Source organism: Lynx canadensis, chromosome D4 (genome assembly GCF_007474595.2).
Source record: "Lynx canadensis isolate LIC74 chromosome D4, mLynCan4.pri.v2, whole genome shotgun sequence".
In the NCBI taxonomy this organism is placed as follows: domain Eukaryota; kingdom Metazoa; phylum Chordata; class Mammalia; order Carnivora; family Felidae; genus Lynx; species Lynx canadensis.
In genome coordinates this window covers 54,770,985-54,791,902 of record NC_044315.2, presented here as the reverse complement: position 1 = coordinate 54,791,902, position 20,918 = coordinate 54,770,985, and the positions used below count along the sequence as shown (strand labels likewise).

At 38.9% G+C, this 20,918-nt stretch overlaps 1 protein-coding gene across 1 annotated transcript; it reads left to right on the top strand.

The window, feature by feature from the left end:
• Positions 1-8,181: 8,181 nt before the first annotated feature.
• Positions 8,182-20,716, top strand: NDUFB6 (NADH:ubiquinone oxidoreductase subunit B6). The gene is made up of 4 exons (XM_030294022.1): positions 8,182-8,469; positions 10,837-10,929; positions 17,100-17,144; positions 20,537-20,716. Exons 1-4 carry the CDS (start codon positions 8,290-8,292, stop codon positions 20,603-20,605), a joined length of 387 nt encoding a protein of 128 aa, XP_030149882.1. The 5' UTR covers positions 8,182-8,289; the 3' UTR covers positions 20,606-20,716.
• Positions 20,717-20,918: the final 202 nt, after the last annotated feature.

Below are 20,918 nucleotides of genomic sequence, written 5' to 3'. Positions count from 1 at the left end.
GACAGAAGACAACCTCTCACCTTATCTCCCAGCTCCTTCTTTTCCCAGCCCTCTGTTCTGTAGCTCCTTCCTGGTTTTGTGGACTGGTAAATGAGACCTTATAGAAAGCTCAACTTGACTGTACAGGATTTATAATTTCCCACAAGCTAGAGTGCCCTCTTGTGGATTATCCAGGAGTTAAACCAGGTACTACCATCTGAATTTGTGAGTCCACATTTCCCAGGTGTGGTAGGTGAACTTGCTCCCCCACTGTGTTTTATTTTTAGAACCCATCTTCTTCTTGGGTTTCATAGCTATATGTAAATGGGAAGGGGTAGAAATACAGTAGACAGTAGGCAGTGGTGTAAGAATACATTTTCCAAAACAATATTGATTTTCTTTCTTTTTTCTTTTCGAGTGTTGTGGTGGCAGGAGGTGAGGAAAGTATAGTAATTTTCCAGAGTAAGTCAGAATGTAGCTCCCAAATTCAATAAATTACTAGATGTCTTTAACTCTACTCACCAAAGAAACATGTATGTGGGTTATCGAATGCCTCATTGAGGATCTCTATCCTTCCTGGGATGATTAAGCACTCTTCCTTGACTATCAGTTGTTTGCATCTCATCCTAACAGGGTTGAGAGCTCTAACCTAAGAAGGATGCAGAATTTTAGTCTAAAATGTAGCTATTATAAGATAGAATGAGGATTAGTAATAGCTTAAATGCATAGTTTACTTATTACTTCAAGGCACAGATTTTTAAAAACTTATTATTTGGAAGAACTTCAAATATATACAAAATAGTATGTGAGAGGAGTATAATTACTCCCCCCATTTACCTATTAGACAGTATCAACAATTACCAACTCATTACTAATCTTCTTTCCTCTAAACCTCTTTCCTCCCTCTCCAATTATTTATTTAGAAATCATGTACAATTATTTAGAAGGCATTGTATTCTCTCACCCATAAATATTTCAGTATGCATCTGTAAGAGATAAGAACTCCTCTTTAGAAATATAACCACAATGTCATCATATAAAAAATTAACAACTATTCCTTAATATTATAAAAGATCAAAGTAGTGTTCAAATTTCCCTCATTGTTTCACACTTTAAAAAGACTTGATTGTTTTACTTTTGTGTGTACAATAATATTGAGAAAAAGGTACAGAGATTTTCCATATCCCCCTGCGCTCTCACACATGCATAGCCTCCCCCATTATCAACATCATTCACTAGAATAGTACTTTTTTTTTTTTTTTAACCAAGGATGAACTTACCTTGATACACTGTAATCACTCGAAGTCCATAGTTTACCTTAGGGTTCACTCTTGATGTTGTACATTCTATGGGTTTGGGCAAATAACATATATCCATCATTACAATGTCACACAGAATATTTTCCTTGCCCGAAAAATCCTCTGTGTTCTGCCTATTCATACATTACCCCCTGCCCCCTGGCCTGGCAACCATTGATCTTTTTTTTTCAACGTTTTTTTTTGTTTGTTTGTTTTTGTTTGGTTTTTTTTTATTTATTTTTGGGACAGAGAGAGACAGAGCATGAACGGGGGAGGGGCAGAGAGAGAGGGAGACAGAATCGGAAACAGGCTCCAGGCTCTGAGCCATCAGCCCAGAGCCCGACGCGGGGCTCGAACTCACGGACCGAGAGATCGTGACCTGGCTGAAGTCGGACGCTCAACCGACTGCGCCACTCAGGCGCCCCAACCATTGATCTTTTTATTGTCTCCATAATTTTAGCTTTTCCAGAACGTCATATAGTGTGAGTCATACAGTATGTAGGGTTCTCAGATTGGTTCTTTCTTAGTAATACACATTTAAGTTTCGTTCATGTCTTTTCATTGGTTAGTAGCTCCTTTCTTTTTAGTGCTGAATAACATTCTTTTTTAAATGTTTTTATTTATTTTTGAGACAGAGAAAGAGAGAAAATGAGTCGGGGAGGGGCAGAGAGAGAAGGAGACACAGAATCCGAAGCAGGCTCCAGGCTCTGAGACTGATATGGGGCTGGAACTTGTGAACTGTGAGATCATGACATGAGGTCGGTGCTTAACCAACTGAGTCACCCAGGTGCCCTGGTGCTGAATAACATTCTATTGTCTGGATGTACCGCAGTTGTCCAATCACTTATGGAAGGAAATCTTGTTTGCTTCCAAATTTTGGCAGTTATGAATAAAGCTGCTATAAACATCTGTATGCAGATTTTGTATGGACATAAGTTTTCAACTTCTTTTGTTAAATACTGTGGCATGTGATTGCTGGATCATATATTAAGAGTATGTTTAGTTTTATAAGAAACCACCAGTCTTCCAAGGTAAGTAATATTTTGCATCCCACTGAAAATGTATGCTGTTGCTTCACATTCTCACCAGCAATTTGGTGCTGTCAGGATCCCAGATTTTGGCCCTTCTAACAGTTGTATAATGGTATCTCATTGTTCTAATTTGCATTCCTTGATGACATATGATGTGGAGCATGTTTTCATATGCTTACTGGCCATCTGTATATCTTCTTTAGTGGGATGTCTATTAAGATCTTTGGTCTATTTTTTACTCGAGTTGTTCATGTTCTTATTGTTGAGTTATCTCTTTTTTTACCTTCCAAATTTTTATTTAAATTCAAGTTAGTTAACATACATTGGAATATTAGTTTCAGGTGTAGGATTTAGTGATTCATCACTTACATATAACACCCAGTGCTCGTCACATGTGCCCTCCTTAGGACCCATCACCCCCTTCACCCATCCCCTCACCCACCTCCACTTCAGCAATCCTCAGTGTGTCCTCTACAGTTAAGAGTCTGTTTTATGGGTTTGCCCCTCTCTTTTATCCCCTATGTTCATCTGTTATATTTCTTAAACTCACCATCTGAGTGAAATAATATTGTTTTTGTCTTTCTGATTTATTTCACTGAGTATAATACTTTCTAGTTCCAACTACATTGTTGCAAATGGCAAGATTTAATTCTTTTTTATAGCTGAATAATATTCCATTGTATATATATACCACAACTTCTTTATCCATTCATCAGTTGATGGACATTTGGGCTCTTTCCATAATTTGGCTATTTAAAATTTTTTTAATTTAAATTATAGTTAGTTAATATACAGTGCAATATTGGTTTCAGGAGTAGAATTCAGTTATTTGTCATATACCACACCCAGTGTTCATCATCATAAGTGCCCTCCTTATACCCATCACACATCTAACTCATCCCCCACCTCCCTCCCTCCATCAACCCTAAGTTTGTTTTCTATTAAAAGTCTCTTATGGTTTGTTTCCCTCTCCCCACCCCCCCATATGTTCTCAAATTCCATATATGAGTGAAATCATATGGTATTTGTATTTCTCTATCTGACTTATTTCGCTTAGCATAATCCATTCTAGCTCTATCCGTATGGTTGCAAATGGAAAGATTTTATTCTTTTTGATGGCTGAATAATATTCCTCTGTGTGTGTGTGTGTGTGTGTGTGTGTGTGTGTGTGTGTATGTGTGTGTGTACTACCTCTTCTTTATCCATTAATCAGTCAATGGACATTTGGGCTCTCTCCATAGTTTGGCTATTGTTGATAACACTGCTATAAACATCAGGGTGCATATACCCCTTCAAATCTGTATTTTTGTATCCTTTAGGTAAATACCTAATAGTGCAATTGGTGGGTCATGGGGCAGTTCTGTTTTTAAATTTTTGAGGAACCATGTAGTTCTCCAGAGTGGCTACACCAGTTTGCATTACCACCAACAGTGTAAGAGGGTCCCCTTTTCTTTGCATCCTCGCCAACACCTGTTGTCTCTTGTATTAATTTTAGCCATTCTGAAAGGTGGTATCTCATGGTTTTGATTTGTATTTCCCTTATGATGAGTGATGTTGAGCATCTTTTCATGTGTTAGACATCTGGATGTCTTTGGAAAAGTGTCTATTCGTGTTTTCTGCTCATTACTTCACTGGATTATTTGGTTTTTGGGTGTTGAGTTTGATAAGTCCTTTATAGATTTTGGATACTAACCTTTTATCAGACATGTTATTTGTAAATATCTTCTCCCATTCCATAGGCTGACTTTGATTGTATCCTTCACTATGCAGAAGGTTTTTATCCTGATGAAGTCCCAATAGTTCATTTTCGCTTTTGTTTTCCTTGCCTCCAGCGACACGTCTAGCAAAAAGTTGCTGTGGCCAAGGTCAAAGAGATTGCTGCTTGTTTTTTTCTCTAGGATTTTGATGGTAGCCTGTCTCACATTTAGGTCTCACATCCATTTTGAATTTATGTTTGTATATGGTGTAAGAAAGTGGTCTAGTTTCATTCTTCTGCATGTTGCTGTCCAGTTTTCCCAGCACCACTTGTTAAAGAGACTGTCCTTTTTCCATTGGATATTCTCTCCTGCTTTGTCGAAGATTAGTTGACCATATAGTTGTGGGTCCATTTCCAGGTTCTCTATTCTGTTCCATTGACCTATGTGTCTGTTTTTGTGTCAGTACCATACTGTCTTGATGGTTACAGCTCTGTAATATAGCTTGAAATCTGGAATCATGATGCCTCCAGTTTTGTTTTTCTTTTTCAGTATTGTGTTGGTTATTTGGGGTCTTTTGTGGTTCCAGAGTTATCATCTCTTTTAATCTATGGGTTATCATCCCCCACCCCCCCACCCCATCTCTCTCTTTCTGTTTTCCCTTCAATATATTTTTGTTTAAGAAATGGAGTTACTTGTCTAGTTTCTACGGTATGGATTTTTCTGAATGTATCATTTTGGTGTTGTATAGGAATTACAGGAGTCTGTCCATGTATTTCCTTTAAATGATCTAGAAACTTCCTTTAGATCTAGAAACTTGAACAGATTCAGGTTCAAATTTTTTTTTGTTTGGCAAGGTTACTTCACAGGCAGTGAGGCACTCTTCCACCAGGAGGCGCACTTACTCTCTTTTTGAGACTTAGGCAGCTTTTGATGATCATTGCATTTACTCATTAATGGTTGCAGAGTAGTGATATTCTACTTTTGCCATCTCTTCTTCTTTTATCAGGTTATGCTTCTTTGATTAAATTTTTCCTTCATAAACTATTTTGTTACTCCAAGATGCAACTTATACAGAGATGCCAACTTACACAAAGTGCTTGATTTTTCCCTTTCACTTAACAGCTTTCAAAATAATGAGTTGGTTTCCTAACACCATAGAAAAATGACCGGGGCGCCTGGGTGGCGCAGTCGGTTAAGCGTCCGACTTCAGCCGGGTCACGATCTCGCGGTCCGTGAGTTCGAGCCCCGCGTCAGGCTCTGGGCTGATGGCTCAGAGCCTGGACCCTGTTTCCGATTCTGTGTCTCCCTCTCTCTCTGACCCTCCCCCGTTCATGCTCTGTCTCTCTCTGTCCCAAAAATAAATAAAACCGTTGAAAAAAAAAATTAAAAAAAAAAAAAAGAAAAATGACCAATGAGTTTTTTTTTTTAACTCATCATGAACTCATGTATGTGAATCTCTTTGATATTTTTCATTCCACTGAGGTCATTATACTTATCGATACACAGATTCTTTTATCTTTGACCGGTGGAAGTCTATTCAAGTTGGCTCCTGAATCATTTTTTTTTTAAGTTTATATATTTATTTTGAGAGAGAGACAGCATGAGCCAGGGAGGGGCAGGGGCAGGGAGAGAATCCCAAGGAGGTTCTATGCTGTCAGTGTGGAGCCCAACCCAGGGCTTGATCCCATGAACTGCAGGTTCATGACCTCAGCCAAAATCAAGAGTTAGATGCTCAACCAACTGAGCCACCCAGGCACCCCTGCTTCTGAATCCTTTTGACATGACCCAAACAGTCTTTAAAAATTTCCCTGCTTTCTGCTAAGCAAGATGTTCCTGACTTCTTTTACATTTCTTAACTCAGACCTGGAATTAGGTATTTCTCTAAGGCAGTGGTTCTCAAAGAGTGATCTGGGGACCCCTGGGAATCCCTGTGATCTTTTCATGGTGTTTATGAGGCCAAAATTATTTTCATACTAATACCAACATGCTATTTGCCCTTTTTAAGTCTCATTCTCTTACAACAGTATAGTTTTACAAGGGATATGTGGTGTATGATATTATGATCGAATGTAGAAGTGGTTTTAAAAATTCTGCTGTCATTATTAGGCCAGACTTTAAAGAGATTTACAAAAATGTAAAACAATGGCACTCTTCTCACTAAATAATTTTTGTTAATAGATATTTTGTTATTTTAAAATCTGTTTTGGGGCGCCTGGGTGGCTCAGTAGGTTAAGCCTCCGACTTTGGCTCAGGTCATGATCTAGCAGTCCGCGAGTTTGAGCCCCACATCTGGCTCCGTGTTGGCAGCTCAGAGCCTGGAGCCTGCTTCAGATTCTGTGTCTCCTTCTCTCTCTGCCCCTCCCCTGCTCATGCTCTGTCTCACTCTGTCTCTCAAAAACAAAAAATAAAATAAAATAAAATAAAATGTTTTAATTTCTAACATCAATAGGTATAACCCATACACACAAAACCTCTTTGGGATCCTCAACAACTTTCAAAAGTTTAAGGAAATTTGAGAAGCAAAATGTTTGAGAACTGCTGTTCTGAGGAGTCCTGGTTTCTTCTAATGGAAAATGGTATTTAGAAATCACACTATAGGTGCTAGAGATGTTTAGGGTTACTGGATTGGCCATTGTTTTTTTAAGTCATTTCAGTGGGCAGAGCTAAGATACAATGATATCTATCTATCTATCTATCGATAGATAGATAGATAGATAGATGTATCTATATCTATACATATATATGTGTATATATATACATATATATAAATATAGATATATATAGAGATATATATATAGAGAGAGAGACAGAGACAGATAGAAAGTGCATGCACACGTGAGCAGGGGAGGGGGCAGATGGATAGAGAATGTTAAGCAGGCTTCATGCTCAGCATGGAACCCAGTGTGGGGTTTGATCCCACGACCCTGCGATCATGACCTCAGCCTGAGTTTTTTATTCAAATTCAGGCCTTCAGAGTTTTTACTTAAAGTCATACAATTTACATTTGTAACTCCTTTCTCCCATTACAAAAATTCCAGTGTAAATGTTTACTTTCAGTGTCACATTAATAATACCACCACTACCAATATATATTACCTAAAATAATTTAAGATTTTTTTTGAAGTTCCTCTGTCTTTGAGGCATACCTCTCTATAGACGTACAGTAATTTGATGGATTAAATTTACTCAAAATGGTGTGTGTTTTGGGGGTTATGCCACCTGGCAGATCAGTTAGATTCATGTGTTTTTTAAGTTTGATTGTTAGAGGAGATTTTGTAAATTTGTTTTACAAAAGTATAAAATGTTTACATGGTTCTAGAGTCAAATCTGTTACATAGGATATATACAGAGATGCCTAGCTTCTATCCCTATCTCCTCTATCCTATTCCCTTTCTCCCCCAATAGCAATAGTTTCCTTCACATCATTTTTCAAATTTAATTGAAAATTAAATTTCTCTTTTTGGATAAAAGGTAGCATACTATATACACTTCCCTCCACTTAGTTTTTTTTTTTTTCTTCACTTAACAGTAGATTCTAGAGATCACTCTACAGTTGTGTATAGACCAGAGAATTGCATTATTGCACCATAATTTCTTCAACCAGCCCACCATTGAGGAATTTCCAGTATTTTATTGTAAATAGTGCTGCAGTGAATATTCGTGCACATTCTTTTCATATTTTTACCACTGCATCTTTTGGATACAGTCCTCGAAGTGGAATTTCTGGTCAAAGCATGAACGGGTCCAATTCTGTTAGATATTAAGCTACTCTTTTTTTGACCCCGCAGTACAGATAAAGAAACAGATTGAGACTGCTCAAGGTCACTTTACCAGTCACTGACACAGCTGGCACTTAAACTCGGAAGTAACGTTCTCCACAGACTCTCAAGTATAGTCATGGGAAGAGGAGTACCAAGGTGGGAGAGGGAAGTGAAGAATTTGCATTTGGACGTCCCATTCACTGAATCACATATTCTCATCCTTCCAAGTCTCAGCACACCACTATAGCCCTCCGACCTCTCTTGCTTCTTTTCGTCACTTCCCCCCCCTCCGCCCACAACTAAGGCGCACCGACCATCCACCTGGGCGGATAAAGATTTCGTGCAAGCCCAGCCCCTGCGCCGAGGTTGGAGCCGCTGCGGAGGCAGGACCAGAGTGACGTCATAACGGCGCGCCGCTCCCGAACGTCCGCGCAAGGTCGCCTCAGAAGGGGGGTGGCGCGCGCCTAAGTGAGAAGACCCTGGTCGGGGAAGCGCCGTCTCCTGCCTCGGTACCAGGGGCGACATGTCGGGGTACACACCAGATGAGAAACTGCGGCTGCAGCAGCTCCGAGAGCTGAGAAGGCGATGGCTAAAGGACCAAGAACTGAGCCCCCGGGAGCCGGTGCTGCCCCCGCAGAGGGTGTGGCCTATGGAGAGATTCTGGAATAAGTTTTTGCAGGACCAGGCCCCCTGGAAGAAGGTGGTGAGTGGCAAACCATCCTCGCACTGATACACCCCGCCGCGACCCCCAGCCTGGCCGCTCGACGCCTGCTCATTATAGACACACCAAGGACTGACATCACTCTGGGCCCGCAAATCCCCGTAGTTCCCTGAGGGAGAACCAGGTTCAACCGAGACAAGATAGGGACGCTATCTTGTCCCAAGAGTCCTGGGCTGGGAGTTCTGGAGTTCAGGAGTGTGTATGGCTTCGGGAGAGCCCTTTCGCTGTCATGTGTGATGAGAAGGAGGCGAATCTTTGCTTAGGTTTTACAGAATGATAGGAGGATTCCTTGAGTGAAAATTATGTGATTTTAGTATTTAAAGACACCTGCCTGCTTTTTCAAAGTTGAGGTTATAGAGACTAACACTACACCCAACTGACCAGAAGGCACAATGACTCTCTAACTGGTAGTACAGCCCCCATGTGATCACCATAAAAGATAAGAGTCCTACTTGTATGCTTATTGAGTAATATTCAAGAGCCACCCTTCTGAACAACCACTATGTACTTCTGACACATTGTTTAATTTGCAAATGCCATTTCTGGACTTCACACTGGAGAAAATCACTCATTTAAGAGCTGTCTTTATTTTAAGGGTCTCTGGATATTTTCTTGAAGTTATTCATTAAATTACATTAGTTTAAGTGATGAACACTATATCTCAGAATTGCTTTCAATAAGCTGTAACATTGGCTGATAATGATGGTAATAATACTATTAAGTAACACTTGGGTGCTAACTTTCTGCCTTGGATTTTGCTGAGCATTTCTCATGTGTTACTTTCTTTACTTCTGTAAGGTAAGGTAGACACTACTTTTTTTTCTTTTTAATTTTTTTCTTTTTTTTTTTGGTGTTTATTTATTTTTTATTTTTATTTTTTTTAATTTTTTTTTCCAACAATTTTTTTTTATTTATTTTTGGGACAGAGAGAGACAGAGCATGAACGGGGGAGGGGCAGAGAGAGAGGGAGACACAGAATCGGAAACAGGCTCCAGGCTCTGAGCCATCAGCCCAGAGCCCGACGCGGGGCTCGAACTCACGGACGGCGAGATCGTGACCTGGCTGAAGTCGGACGCTTAACCGACTGCGCCACCCAGGCGCCCCGGTGTTTATTTATTTTTGAGAGAGACAGAGTGTGAGCAGGGGCAGAGAGAGAGAGACAGACAGAATCTGGAGCAGGCTCCAGGCTCTGAGCCATCAGCTCAGAGCCCAACACAGGGCTCAAACTCACAAAGTGTAAGATCATGACCCAAGCCCAAGTCGGAGGCCTAACCAACCAAGCCACCTGGGCGTCCCGGGTAGACACTACTTCTAATCCTTATTTTAAATGTGTGGAAAATGAGGCCTACAGAAATTGAATGATTTACCCATAGTCACAGAGCCAAGAATTGAAGGAGTTCACATTGAGATCCTCGTGTATCTACTTCTTCCTGTGCTACCAAGTCTTATGCACATTTTTCTCAGAAAGTCGTATTAGATACTTATTTATGGTGGTAAAATTAAATTGATTCAACCCTCCTCTCACCCTTTGTATCCCTGACACTACTTGTTGATTTTGGCAGCTACCTGGTTGGAAGTTGACATTCCACCCATCAGCCAGCGATGAAAGGAAGTAAATGATTGTTGAAGTCTGATTTACCTTCCTTTGAGTTAATTTTTCTTCCATAATCAGATGTACTGTAATACCTAGAGTCTAGTTAGTCCTTTCCCTGGTAAGATAGGTGTGTTGCAGTCAAATTGGCTGTCATGGAAAAATTCCATTTTTACCTCTATTTTGCCTTTCTCTTTTAAGATAGTGTTCCTGAAGGCATCTCAAAGTGAGCTTGGAACACCCCGTCTCAATATGTAAAACGTCCTTTTTCGAGCTTTGGTGTGCTCAAGGTTGTCTGTCTTACACCTAGAATGATGCATGTGTGTTGACTGTGGATGTCTGAAATTGATACGTAAATTGACTTTACCTGAAAAATTCTGTAGGTTTGATTACTCTAGTTAAATCAATTAAAACTATTCTTTCATTATTTTTGCCATGTTTTATCTAACAAGCTTATATTAAGGATGTTTTTTTTGTAGTCTTTAACATCTCTATATATCTATAAATATCTTACTGTAGCTTTGCAAAATGTTGCTTGCCTTAAGCCTTGTTTGCTCTGAACTCTGTAGATATCCCCTAGCAGGCCCTGTGTTTAATAAAAATATTTGAGTGGGTGAGGTTAATTACAGACTGTAGTAAATATGTAGTATGTAGGCATTTAAAAATAATCATGACATTATTATATCATTGATGCTTTTTTCCTGCCACAGGCATAAAAAAATGGGATATCTGTTTATGTATGTTTCTTTTCCCTCCAGATTTATAAGGCATATGGACACAGTATCTTTGCTTTTACTCATGTACTTATACCTGCCTGGATTATTCATTATTATATCAAATATCATGTGAATGTAAGTATGTTTTAAGTATGTATTTTTCAAAATTTATTTTTGATATTATACAAAATTATTTCCCATGTGGGCATGCCTTACCCTGCTTTACTTAGTGGAAATGATCTGCACTTATAACTGGTTTTGAACTACTTTGAACCCTTTTAGGTAAAAGGTTTAATGAAACTTAAGTATGGTTTTTCAAAAAATTAATCTTTATATTAGTTGATTACAATGTGAAATGAGTTTTCTCATAAAAATAGTGTTTAAATGATCAGAATGTAGTTGACCTAATAATACTGGTGTGAACTTGGGGTTCCAAGTAGGAAGCAAGAAAAGAATTTCTGCTCCTTTGTTTGAACATAGATGTGATATAAGATACAATTCAAATCAGACAAAGGTTATCTTTGTCATCATTCCATTTCTCTTTTCTTCATTCTATCTGATTTTTCACGATTTTCTTTCTTTAGAATCCATGATGCCCAAAAGCTTGAACTTTGTCATGAAAAGATCTTGCATGTAGTGATTGAACTGAGCCAGTTGCCACATTTTAAAGCCGAGGGATAGTCTGGTATAGGGTGTTGGATCCAAGGCAGGGTGAGGAAGGATTGTGCTTGGGGGAGTGGCATGGAGGGGAGAGGAGTGGTGGCTGCCCAGCATGGGATGTCATAACCCAAATAGAGTGAATGGGGCATTCTTGTACCCACTGAAGATACTGGGGCCTGGGAAGAGGGAAAGTTTGGAGGGGGAAGGTTAGTGAATATACTTGTTTGGAGAGCAGCAGTGGTCATTAACCTTGGGTAGGATATTGGAACCTGAGCAAGGGGAAGAGGACATCTGGAAGAAAGGTGGTTTGGGGCAATGATGGAGGAGGCAATCTATAGTAAGATCTCAGGACTGGAATGAGGTGAGGTTATTTATACTGGAGTGTGGTGGTAGTGACAGGAGATTGGTTATAGGAGAATGATTCAAATAAGTACATACATTGATGATAATGAGACCCGGAATTCTCATGTCAGAAAAGGGACTTACACACGTGGAAAGATAGAAAACCCTGCGGTACTGGAATGGAATTGGAATTTTTGGTATATACTCAAGGTTTTTAATGTGTATTGATACAGAATTCTATATATAAATGTGGGTATTCCCTAGGTCTGTCCACTGACAGGCCTGGTTGCTGTGCTACCACATGGTAATTAACATATCTAGCAGCCTGGTCTTGTTTTCTAAATTCTCCACTGAAAGGATCCTGAGCTCTTTGAAGAAATGGCCGATTCCAGAGCTGGGGCAGGAAAAGTACAAAGTGAACTTATTGTACTCATCCGCACTCCCGCAGGACAATGTGAGCATCAAAATAACTAATGATAGGGGTGCCTGGGTGGCTCACTTGATTGAGTGTCCAGCTTCAGCTCAGGTCATGGTCTCATGGTTTGTGAGTTCAAGCCCCACATCTGGCTCACTGCTGCCAGCGCTGAGCCCACTTTGGATCCTCTGTCCCTCTCTCTCTCTGCCCCTCTCCCACTCATGCTGTCTCTTGCTCTTTCTCTCTCTTTCAAAAATGAATAAACATTAAAAAAAAATAACTAATGATAGTTATAACTGAATAAATAAAATGCAAAACCATGAGTGCACACACATACAAAAAATTAATAAATGGGTAGAGGAGACCATTTTTTTTGTACAGTAGATTGCTAAATATTAAATGGACAAGGACTGACAATTAGAAAAGTCACCACTTGAGAATCATCAAAGTAACATTTTCTTCAGCCAGAGAACATCAAAAGTTGCACGTTAATCTCAAAATACCTATCTTCACCATACTTATTTGTTACAACTAATGGGACAGACTGGAAATGTGTACTGCTTGATAGGGTGCAGTGAGAAAACAGCATCAAGCATGCGCTATTCCTGCCAAAAATGTATAACCTGAATCTAATCATAAGACAAAAATGAGGGACTTCTCTGTGTAGTAATTGGCTTGTTACCTTCCAAAGTATCAAGATTGTGAAAGTTAAAGAATGACTGAAGATTTGTTCTAGATTGAAGACTTAAAGAGGCATGTCAGCTGAATGCAGCTGTTGATTGATGGCATAATCTGCTTAGTTAAAAGAACAAAGATAGCATTGGCATTCAGAATTTTACAACCTACCACAATGGAGAACAAGTTCTGTAAGAGAGGATTTTCTGAGAATTCCAAACAATTATTGAGACAGTTGGTAACATTTGAATGCGTTCTTTAGACTAGATAGAAGGTAGTAAATGTATCAGTAATGAAACAGATTAATTTCTTGATCTTGATGTCTGTATTGTGATTATTTTAAGAATATTATTCTTATTTGTAGGCAATACTAAAGTAATATTTGCAGCTTACTGAAGTGATTCAGGAAAAAATTATTTTTATAATTCCTTTTTTTTTTTTTTAAGTTTTATTTATTTGTTTTGGGACAGACAAAGAGTAGGGGAGGGGCAGAGAGAGAGGGAGAGAATCCTGAGTAGGCTCCACACTGTCAGCACACAGCCTGATGCGCATGAACCGCAAGATCATGACATGATCTTGACATGAGCCAAAGTCAGATGCTTAACTGGCTGGGCCACCGAGAGGCACCCCTATTTTTATAATTCTTACAGCTTTTTGTAAGTACAGAATTACTTCAAGATAAAACAAAAGTTAGGGACTGCCTAAACAAATTGTAGATAATCCAGTTGAGGTTTGCTTTCTGTTAGCATGTTGAAAGGAGGGTCAAAATAAATAATTGGTATTCTCAGAAAATTCCCTTTAACGTAACTTGTTCTCTCTTGATTGCATGGTCTCTTTAAATTCTGATTGCTGACATCATTTTTGTTCTCTTCACTAAGCAGATTATGTTCATTAATCAACAAAAACTGAGTGCCTAGTATATCATCTTCCTTTATTGCTCTGGAAAGAATATACAAGATAAACTTCCTGACCTTACAGAGTTTATAGTGAGGTTGAAAGATGGGTAGGATTTGGGTAAGAGTATGGAAGAGAAAAGATCCTAGCTAGAAAGAAAGATAAGGAGTCGGTAGTGTGCGTATCATATCTACCCAAGACTGAGGAGGCAACTGGAATAGCAGGTCTCTTGGCTCAGTGGGCTGGGACCATTTAGTGGAAACTCTTGAAAGCTAGGCAGAAGAGGTTAAACCTTATCTGGTAGGCAGTGAGAAGCTTTCCATTTTCAATAGTGATTGGTAAAAGTGCTATATTTAGGAAAACCTAAAAAAAAAAACCACATTGATATGATGGCGTAATTGGAGGGAGGAAAGTACCAAAATCAGGCAAATCAGCTAAAGGCTCTGTTGCAGTTTTGTAGGTGTTAGTTGATGAGAATCTGGTTAGGGTGAAGATAGACAGCAGGAATGAAAAAGAAAAGTAGAGGCAGAAGACATTTAAAATTTTTTTTTTAACGTTTATTTATTTTTGAGACAGAGAGAGAGCATGAACGGGGGAGGGACAGAGAGAGACAGAGCATGAACGGGGGAGGGTCAGAGAGAGGGAGACACAGAATCTGAAACAGGCTCCAGGCTCCGAGCTGTCAGCACAGAGCCCGACGAGGGGCTCGAACTCACGGACCGCGAGATCATGACCTGAGCCGAAGTCGGCCGCTTAACCGACTGAGCCACCCAGGCGCCCCAGAAGACATTTTTTAAAGAAGACATAGCTCAAGTTAAGTTGGGGATGAAACCAAAGTTCAGAGACACTTGTGACTAGAATTTCTAGCCTTGGAAGTTCTAAGTAGTGTTTTGGAAAGGAGTAAATTTGTGTGGGAGCATGTGCTGCCACATCAGTTTTAGGGATATCCGAGTAGACATGGCTTGTCTTCTGTGTTAGAAACATGAAATTAGTGGAGGCTAGTGGGAATTAGAGTTGGACTTTAGTGTTTTCACTTTGTAAACCAACAGAAAATCTTTCTGCAACTGTTAAGGGGTGGGGGGGGTGTGGCGGCTAACAAATGTATATGTCTAAGAGTAAGAGTATAGCTTATGTTTCTCTTGTTGCTGGTCTTAAACAAAATTTTATATTTATGTTCATCTTCAAGTCCATAGCCCATTTCATATCATTATATGTCTGTTATTTTTTTCACTGTCTCAACATGCAAGACTCTACAGAAGAAAAAAATGTTACTACTTTCTTGTCAGTGCACGTTTTTTTTTTAACATCCAAGAGTGGTTTTTATGCGCAGAAAGAACTGTTCACAGTTACCTGGAATATAAATTAAAATTCATTTTGTTAGTTTCAAATTTAAAAACAATTCTTTAAACTCGGTTTTAAAATTTTATTAAACTATTTGTACATCTAGTAAAATGTGAAGTCTCCTTTCTTCTTACTATGTTTGGATTAATTCAAGTTGAACTCAACTAAAACAATTCCACTTACAAATATACTATATTATATGTTTTAAGCTGCATTTATGCATTTGTATTTGTATGTTGAATTATATTTTTAAGCATATATAGGGCAAATTAATGACCCTAAAAAGCAAAATCTTTTTAAACTCACAATCACAAGCTTAAATCAATTATCCATTTTAACTAGGATCCTAAAACTGATTTTTTAGAACCTCTAATAGCCAGACTGATTACCGTAAACATTACACATGTTCTAAATAACAGACTACTGTATATGGATTATGCCCATGCTTTAAGAATGTACTAAATTTGACATTTACTTGTTTATACTCTAGGTTTAATCTTTGTTATATCTATATTTAACTAAATTTTTCTAGGATTGAAAAGTCATTTATCTCCTAAGAGAAGTAAATTTAACAAACTGCAGTTACTGGGTTGACAATTCATGACATTAGTATGGTTGCTTATCTGAGGTAGTCCTACTTCCAGGTGATTTTTCCTGAGCCACAAATGGACATGATTAGTTAAAGGTTTTGTTACTAGAGGTCCCAAGGCCTCTCCCTTACCTTATTCTTCCTCTGGATTTGGGCAGGTCTGCATCCTCATTAATGTTGCAGCCAGTTTGCTTCAGCTAACACCTTTAGTGACTAACTGAATTTTACATTCTTTCGAGGCACATTTCAATGTTTTCTTGCCTCTGGCCACAGTACTTAAAGACATTTTAATGTATTTACATTGTATTTTGAGATTATCTCCTGCATTTGGCTCTAGTTTCCTTTAGTCTTACATTATGTCAATGATCTTTTAGTAAAATTTTGTTGGTGTGGTATCTTGTGCAAATGTGTATACTTAATAAATACATTTATTTAACAAACATTTATTTAGCATCTCTTATATGCAAGGCACTGTTCTAAACACAGGGATGTAGCAGTGAACAAAGCAGATTGAGTCTCTACCCTCATGCACTGTTTAGTCTTGGAGACTGGCAATAAATAGATAAACAAAGAGGCATGTAATGTTATAGGAGGTTATAAATCTATAGAAGGAAAACTAAGCAGGGTAAGATGAGGCCTCTGTGGGGAAGTGCTGTTTGAAGAGAAACATAAATGAAATGAGGATATGAACCAAGCAGGTATCTAGAAGAGCATTTCAGGTAGAGGAATCATTAATGTATAAGGGCCCTGTGGCACAAGCAGGCCCAGCTGATTGGACGAATAGCAAAGGAACCACTGTGGCTACAATACAGAGAAAGCAGAGAGACATCAGAGAGGTAACCAAGGGCCAGATTGTGTAGGGTCTTAGAGATCACAGCAAGGACTTTGGCCTTTGCTGTAGAAATTGCCAAACTTTAAGCAGAAGATTGGTACATCTTAAAAGAATCACTCTGCCTCTGTGTTGGGAACAGACTAAGAAGGCATGCACCAATGCTGGGACACTAGCAGGTGAAAAAAGTGATAGAGGCTTGAACAAGAGTAGTAGTACTAGAGGTGGTGAGAAACAGTTGGATTCAAGATATAATCTCAACATTATAAACTCAACAGGATCTGCTGAGGAATCGAGGTTTTTGGTCTTTGTAACTGGGAAAACGAAAGTGCCATTTGCTGCAATAGGGGACCATTTGGGGCTGAGAGATGTTACAAGTTGGACCTGGTTAAGTTTGAGATGACGAGTAGAGATAGCCAAGTAAAGATCTTGAGTAAACAATTGAACGTATGAGTCTGGAGTTGGGTGAAAGTTTGGGATTTAAGTTAAAAATCTGGAATATGATTTATTTTAGAAGAAACTCTAAAACCATAATTAACAGAGCATTACTTTTATTGCAGGCAAAACCATATGCCATTGTTGAAAGGAAGCCCAGAATATTCCCAGTAAGTCTTAATGTCTCTGATTTTTCTTTTATTAGTTTTCTCTCTTCTTTCTCTCCCTAAGTGATCATTAAAATGTTCCTTTCTTCTCAGTGTCATTGTAAGTGCCTGTTTTGTATATTCTTATAAAGAAAAAATAGGAAATATTGTAAGGCAGAAGGTACAGTTGAAAATGGGAGGTGGAAACATTTCTTTTGAAGCTGGCTATAAAACTTGTTGTATGACCTTTGTAGTCCTAAAGTGAACTGAAGGTACCAACAGTTTTTCACTGGTACCCTGTTTCATGTAGAGTTGAGGACTTAGGGCACTAGCCTGAGCAGACACTTGGGCATAGTAACAGCAACTGAAATCCTCCTTCAGTAATTCCAAACTATCATTTCTTCTGGCAGTTGACTGTAACCTCTCCATCTGTGAATTTAAAATGTGTTAATGTGTACTTTAAGTTTTGGGATGTGAATATGTAAGCTATTATCCTAATTTAAAATGAGTGTTTTCAGCATTAAAAGATTACTTAACCAACAGTTGGTATTTTTACTGGTTGTCTGTGAAGTTATTGTTCAGCATGGCAAAATACAGATTATGTTCTTGTCCTATTTCTAGTCATAAATAATGAACTACCATCAATCTCTAAGTTCTATACTTTAAAAAAACAGAACTGTGTTGGTTCTTGCTTCAACCAAATGACACAGTCACAATAATCCATTATCGTCTGCAAGAAGGGAATTTTAGGGTGAACCACCAAAATTGGCTAACCCTTCAGTTGGAAATAGGGAATTTCTTCTATATTTCATTGTGTATAATTAATGTGTGTCAGGGCCTATGTAGTCTCAAAATAGGAAATTATCTTACTAGTTTCATCAGTTGGGTAATTTATTTAATCTTCCATTGACATATCTGTTTATTATTTATTTTGCTAGTACTGTTCAAAAGAAAAGAAGGGTGAGGCTCTTTTTAGAAGACCAAAGTGATGGTCTCCTAAATGCTATGGAGCATTTAGCATGCCTAGTTCTGTTTTGTTTTTTGCCACTGTGGTTGTTTCTGTGCCATTGATCCCTTTAAGAAGCTTCCTCTGTGAGGACTTAAAGAATGATCATTTGTACATATATTAGAATAGGATAGGCACTAACCCTCAGATGTCAGTGGCTTAACAAATCAACGGTCTGTTTCTTACTGACAGCACAGACTGATGTCCATCATGCAGTCCTCCACAACCATATAGGTATGCCATCTGGAATATGAGCTTCTAAAGATCATGTCAGGGAAAGAGAGGGGTGGATATCTCAGGAGGATCTTAAGGTCTAACCTTGGAAGTAGCTTACATCACTTCTCTTCAGATCCTGTTGTCCAGAACTCATTGTTATTGTTCCACGGATCTCTGTGCTTTTTTGTATTTCCCAGCCTACCATGCTTGGAGTCAGTGCCAGTCCACCCTTCTCATTACTGAATAGCTCTTTGCTTCCTTCTCCCTACACATAAAACACAGTTCCTTTCTGGAGAGAAATCCCGCAGTCCCATACCATCACTGCCAGCCAGCCCCAAATGCATGATCTCCAGATGTTGCACAGTAGTATCTGGTAGGTTTAGATGTGACTTCTCTTGGAGATCTGAGGATTAGTGAACTAAGAAGGTTACTTAACTGTATCCCTTCTTTAACCCCTGCCACCCATTGTTCAGTGGTGGAATTTGGACAGTAGAGCAGTCACTAGTTCTTGGCAATTCTGAAATGCCAGTGATCAAACATGAAGACTCCTAACCCCCCGTGTGCAGTAAGTTACCTGAATGGGCACTAATTTTGTTTCTGGAAGGAATACCTTTGTTCATTGTTCTTCCTGGCCCCTGGCTTTGTTTAGGGTTTGTTTTGTTTTCTTTTCCATTATCAACCTAGACCATGTCTCAAATGCGTACTGGGAAGTATGCTCTTAGGGTTGTACAGCCTTTAAAATCTGCCTTCTGCTTAAGGTTGAGTGCCAGAGGCTTTTGTTGCCTATATGTTTGGCTTCTTTGACCATCCAGTTCCCAAAACAGTTGGTAGGCATGGAAAGAAAAATACGTGATGGGAGCCCATTTGCTTGTAGTCAGTCCTCTATGCATCTGTGCTTTGTGTAGTTACGAAGTTCTCTCATTTCTTTGATGTTCATGCAACTGCATCTTCAACTCCATGGCAACTGTGTGGAGGACATCTGAGACACTGATTCAAGATCTTATCTTTGCCATAGGAGAGTTCTTCTGTTTATTGAGTTTTACTGGGTCTCTGATCTCAGGATCTCTTCAGTGTTAGCTCTCAGTGTTTAGAGATTCAGAAGCAGTATGATTTTGCAGTACTGCAAGGTCCTGAATTTTTTTATTCTTTCCATTTTTATTCCTCCTCTTAAATCAGCCACTTTTTGCCTAAGCTCCTGTTTCTTAAAGTAAGTTCCCAAGGCAGCTGGTAGTAATCAAAGACATACTGTAACTTTTTTCAGCTACTTCTCCTAAGACCTCAATTCACTAGAGGCTCTGCTTCCAAGTTACCACTGCCTTTTGTTTCCATCTTTTAGCCTCCCATGCCATTGTCCTTGCCTCCACTGTTCAGCCAGTGCAGATTGGTTCGATTTTTATTACAGTGGCATTAGTACCACTTCAGGGTACCAATTTCTGTGTTAGGATAATGCTAACTGTGTAACAAACTACCCCTCAAATGTATAATGACTTCAACAGTAAAAGTGTATTTCTTCATCAGATAACAGTCCTGAACATTACCAGGTCAAGGAATGGCAAGGGTGGGGTTGGGGTAATTCTAGTCTACCCAGTTATTCATGGACTGTGAGACTGACAGAATCTATTTTAAAACACAAAGCTGGAACTAAATCTAAGTAATTTGCCTAAAATTACACAGCTTCTTAGTGAAGGTTCCAGGATTCTTACCACCTGGTTCTGGCTCCAAAGCCCATGCCCTTTCTCCCACATAGATTGTATTTAGGTTTGAAAAGATGCCTGAACCAGCTACCCTGGCAAAGTTTGCATTCTGTCCCTCATATCTGAGCCTAATGGTAAACTGGTGATTGCCTAACACATTCAGTTGCTGGGAATACATAACTGCTTTTTAGGGCTTTTCCTTTTTCTTGGGGCCATGCAAAATAAACATCTCTGTCGCTTTGTGAAGACCACTTTCATGCCCTTTCTGGACGTTTTGTTTGAGTGAAACTTTCCCGTATACTTCTTTCACTTATGCTTCCCCTTCACTTATACCTTAAGATTTTGAATGTTGCTCATCTTTGACAGCTTCTACTTTGTCTAAGTCCTTTTCAAAGTGTGAATGCCAGAACTGAACTACATTTTCCTTGTGAGGTCTGACCAAGTGGAACTATCACCTCTGCAGGCAAGATTTTTCTACTAATTCATCTTTGTTTTTTTAGGGTGATACAATTCTGGAGACTGGAGAAGTAATTCCACCAATGAAAGAATTTCCTGATCAGCATCACTGAAGATTACTTTAAAATTTCAAAGGCATATGAGCCCAAGTTTGTTGCTGCATTACTGTATTGACTGAATATATTTTCTGGAAAAGTAACTTTAATAAAGTTTACTCTGAGATATGTGTTGTCGTTTTCTTCCCAAATATTGTACAGTTTGCAACTCTGAATTATTTAACAATAAATAAAAACTTGACAAGCTAAAAAAAAATATTATGAGCGATCACCTTTTTCTTCTTGAAAAACAGGATGTAGAAAAGTAGTCACATAACATTTTTTTCTTGCTCAGTACTTAACCTAATCTTATGTGAAGGTGTGCAACAGA

Bases quoted from the DNA above. Each gene is read 5' to 3' on its own strand.
- NDUFB6 (XM_030294022.1), top strand. From the start codon at position 8,290: ATGTCGGGGTACACACCAGATGAGAAACTGCGGCTGCAGCAGCTCCGA. The intron at 10,930-17,099 runs GTAAGTATGTTT...CTTTTATTGCAG, and splicing joins ATATCAAATATCATGTGAAT to GCAAAACCATATGCCATTGT. The intron at 17,145-20,536 runs GTAAGTCTTAAT...TTGTTTTTTTAG, and splicing joins GGAAGCCCAGAATATTCCCA to GGTGATACAATTCTGGAGAC.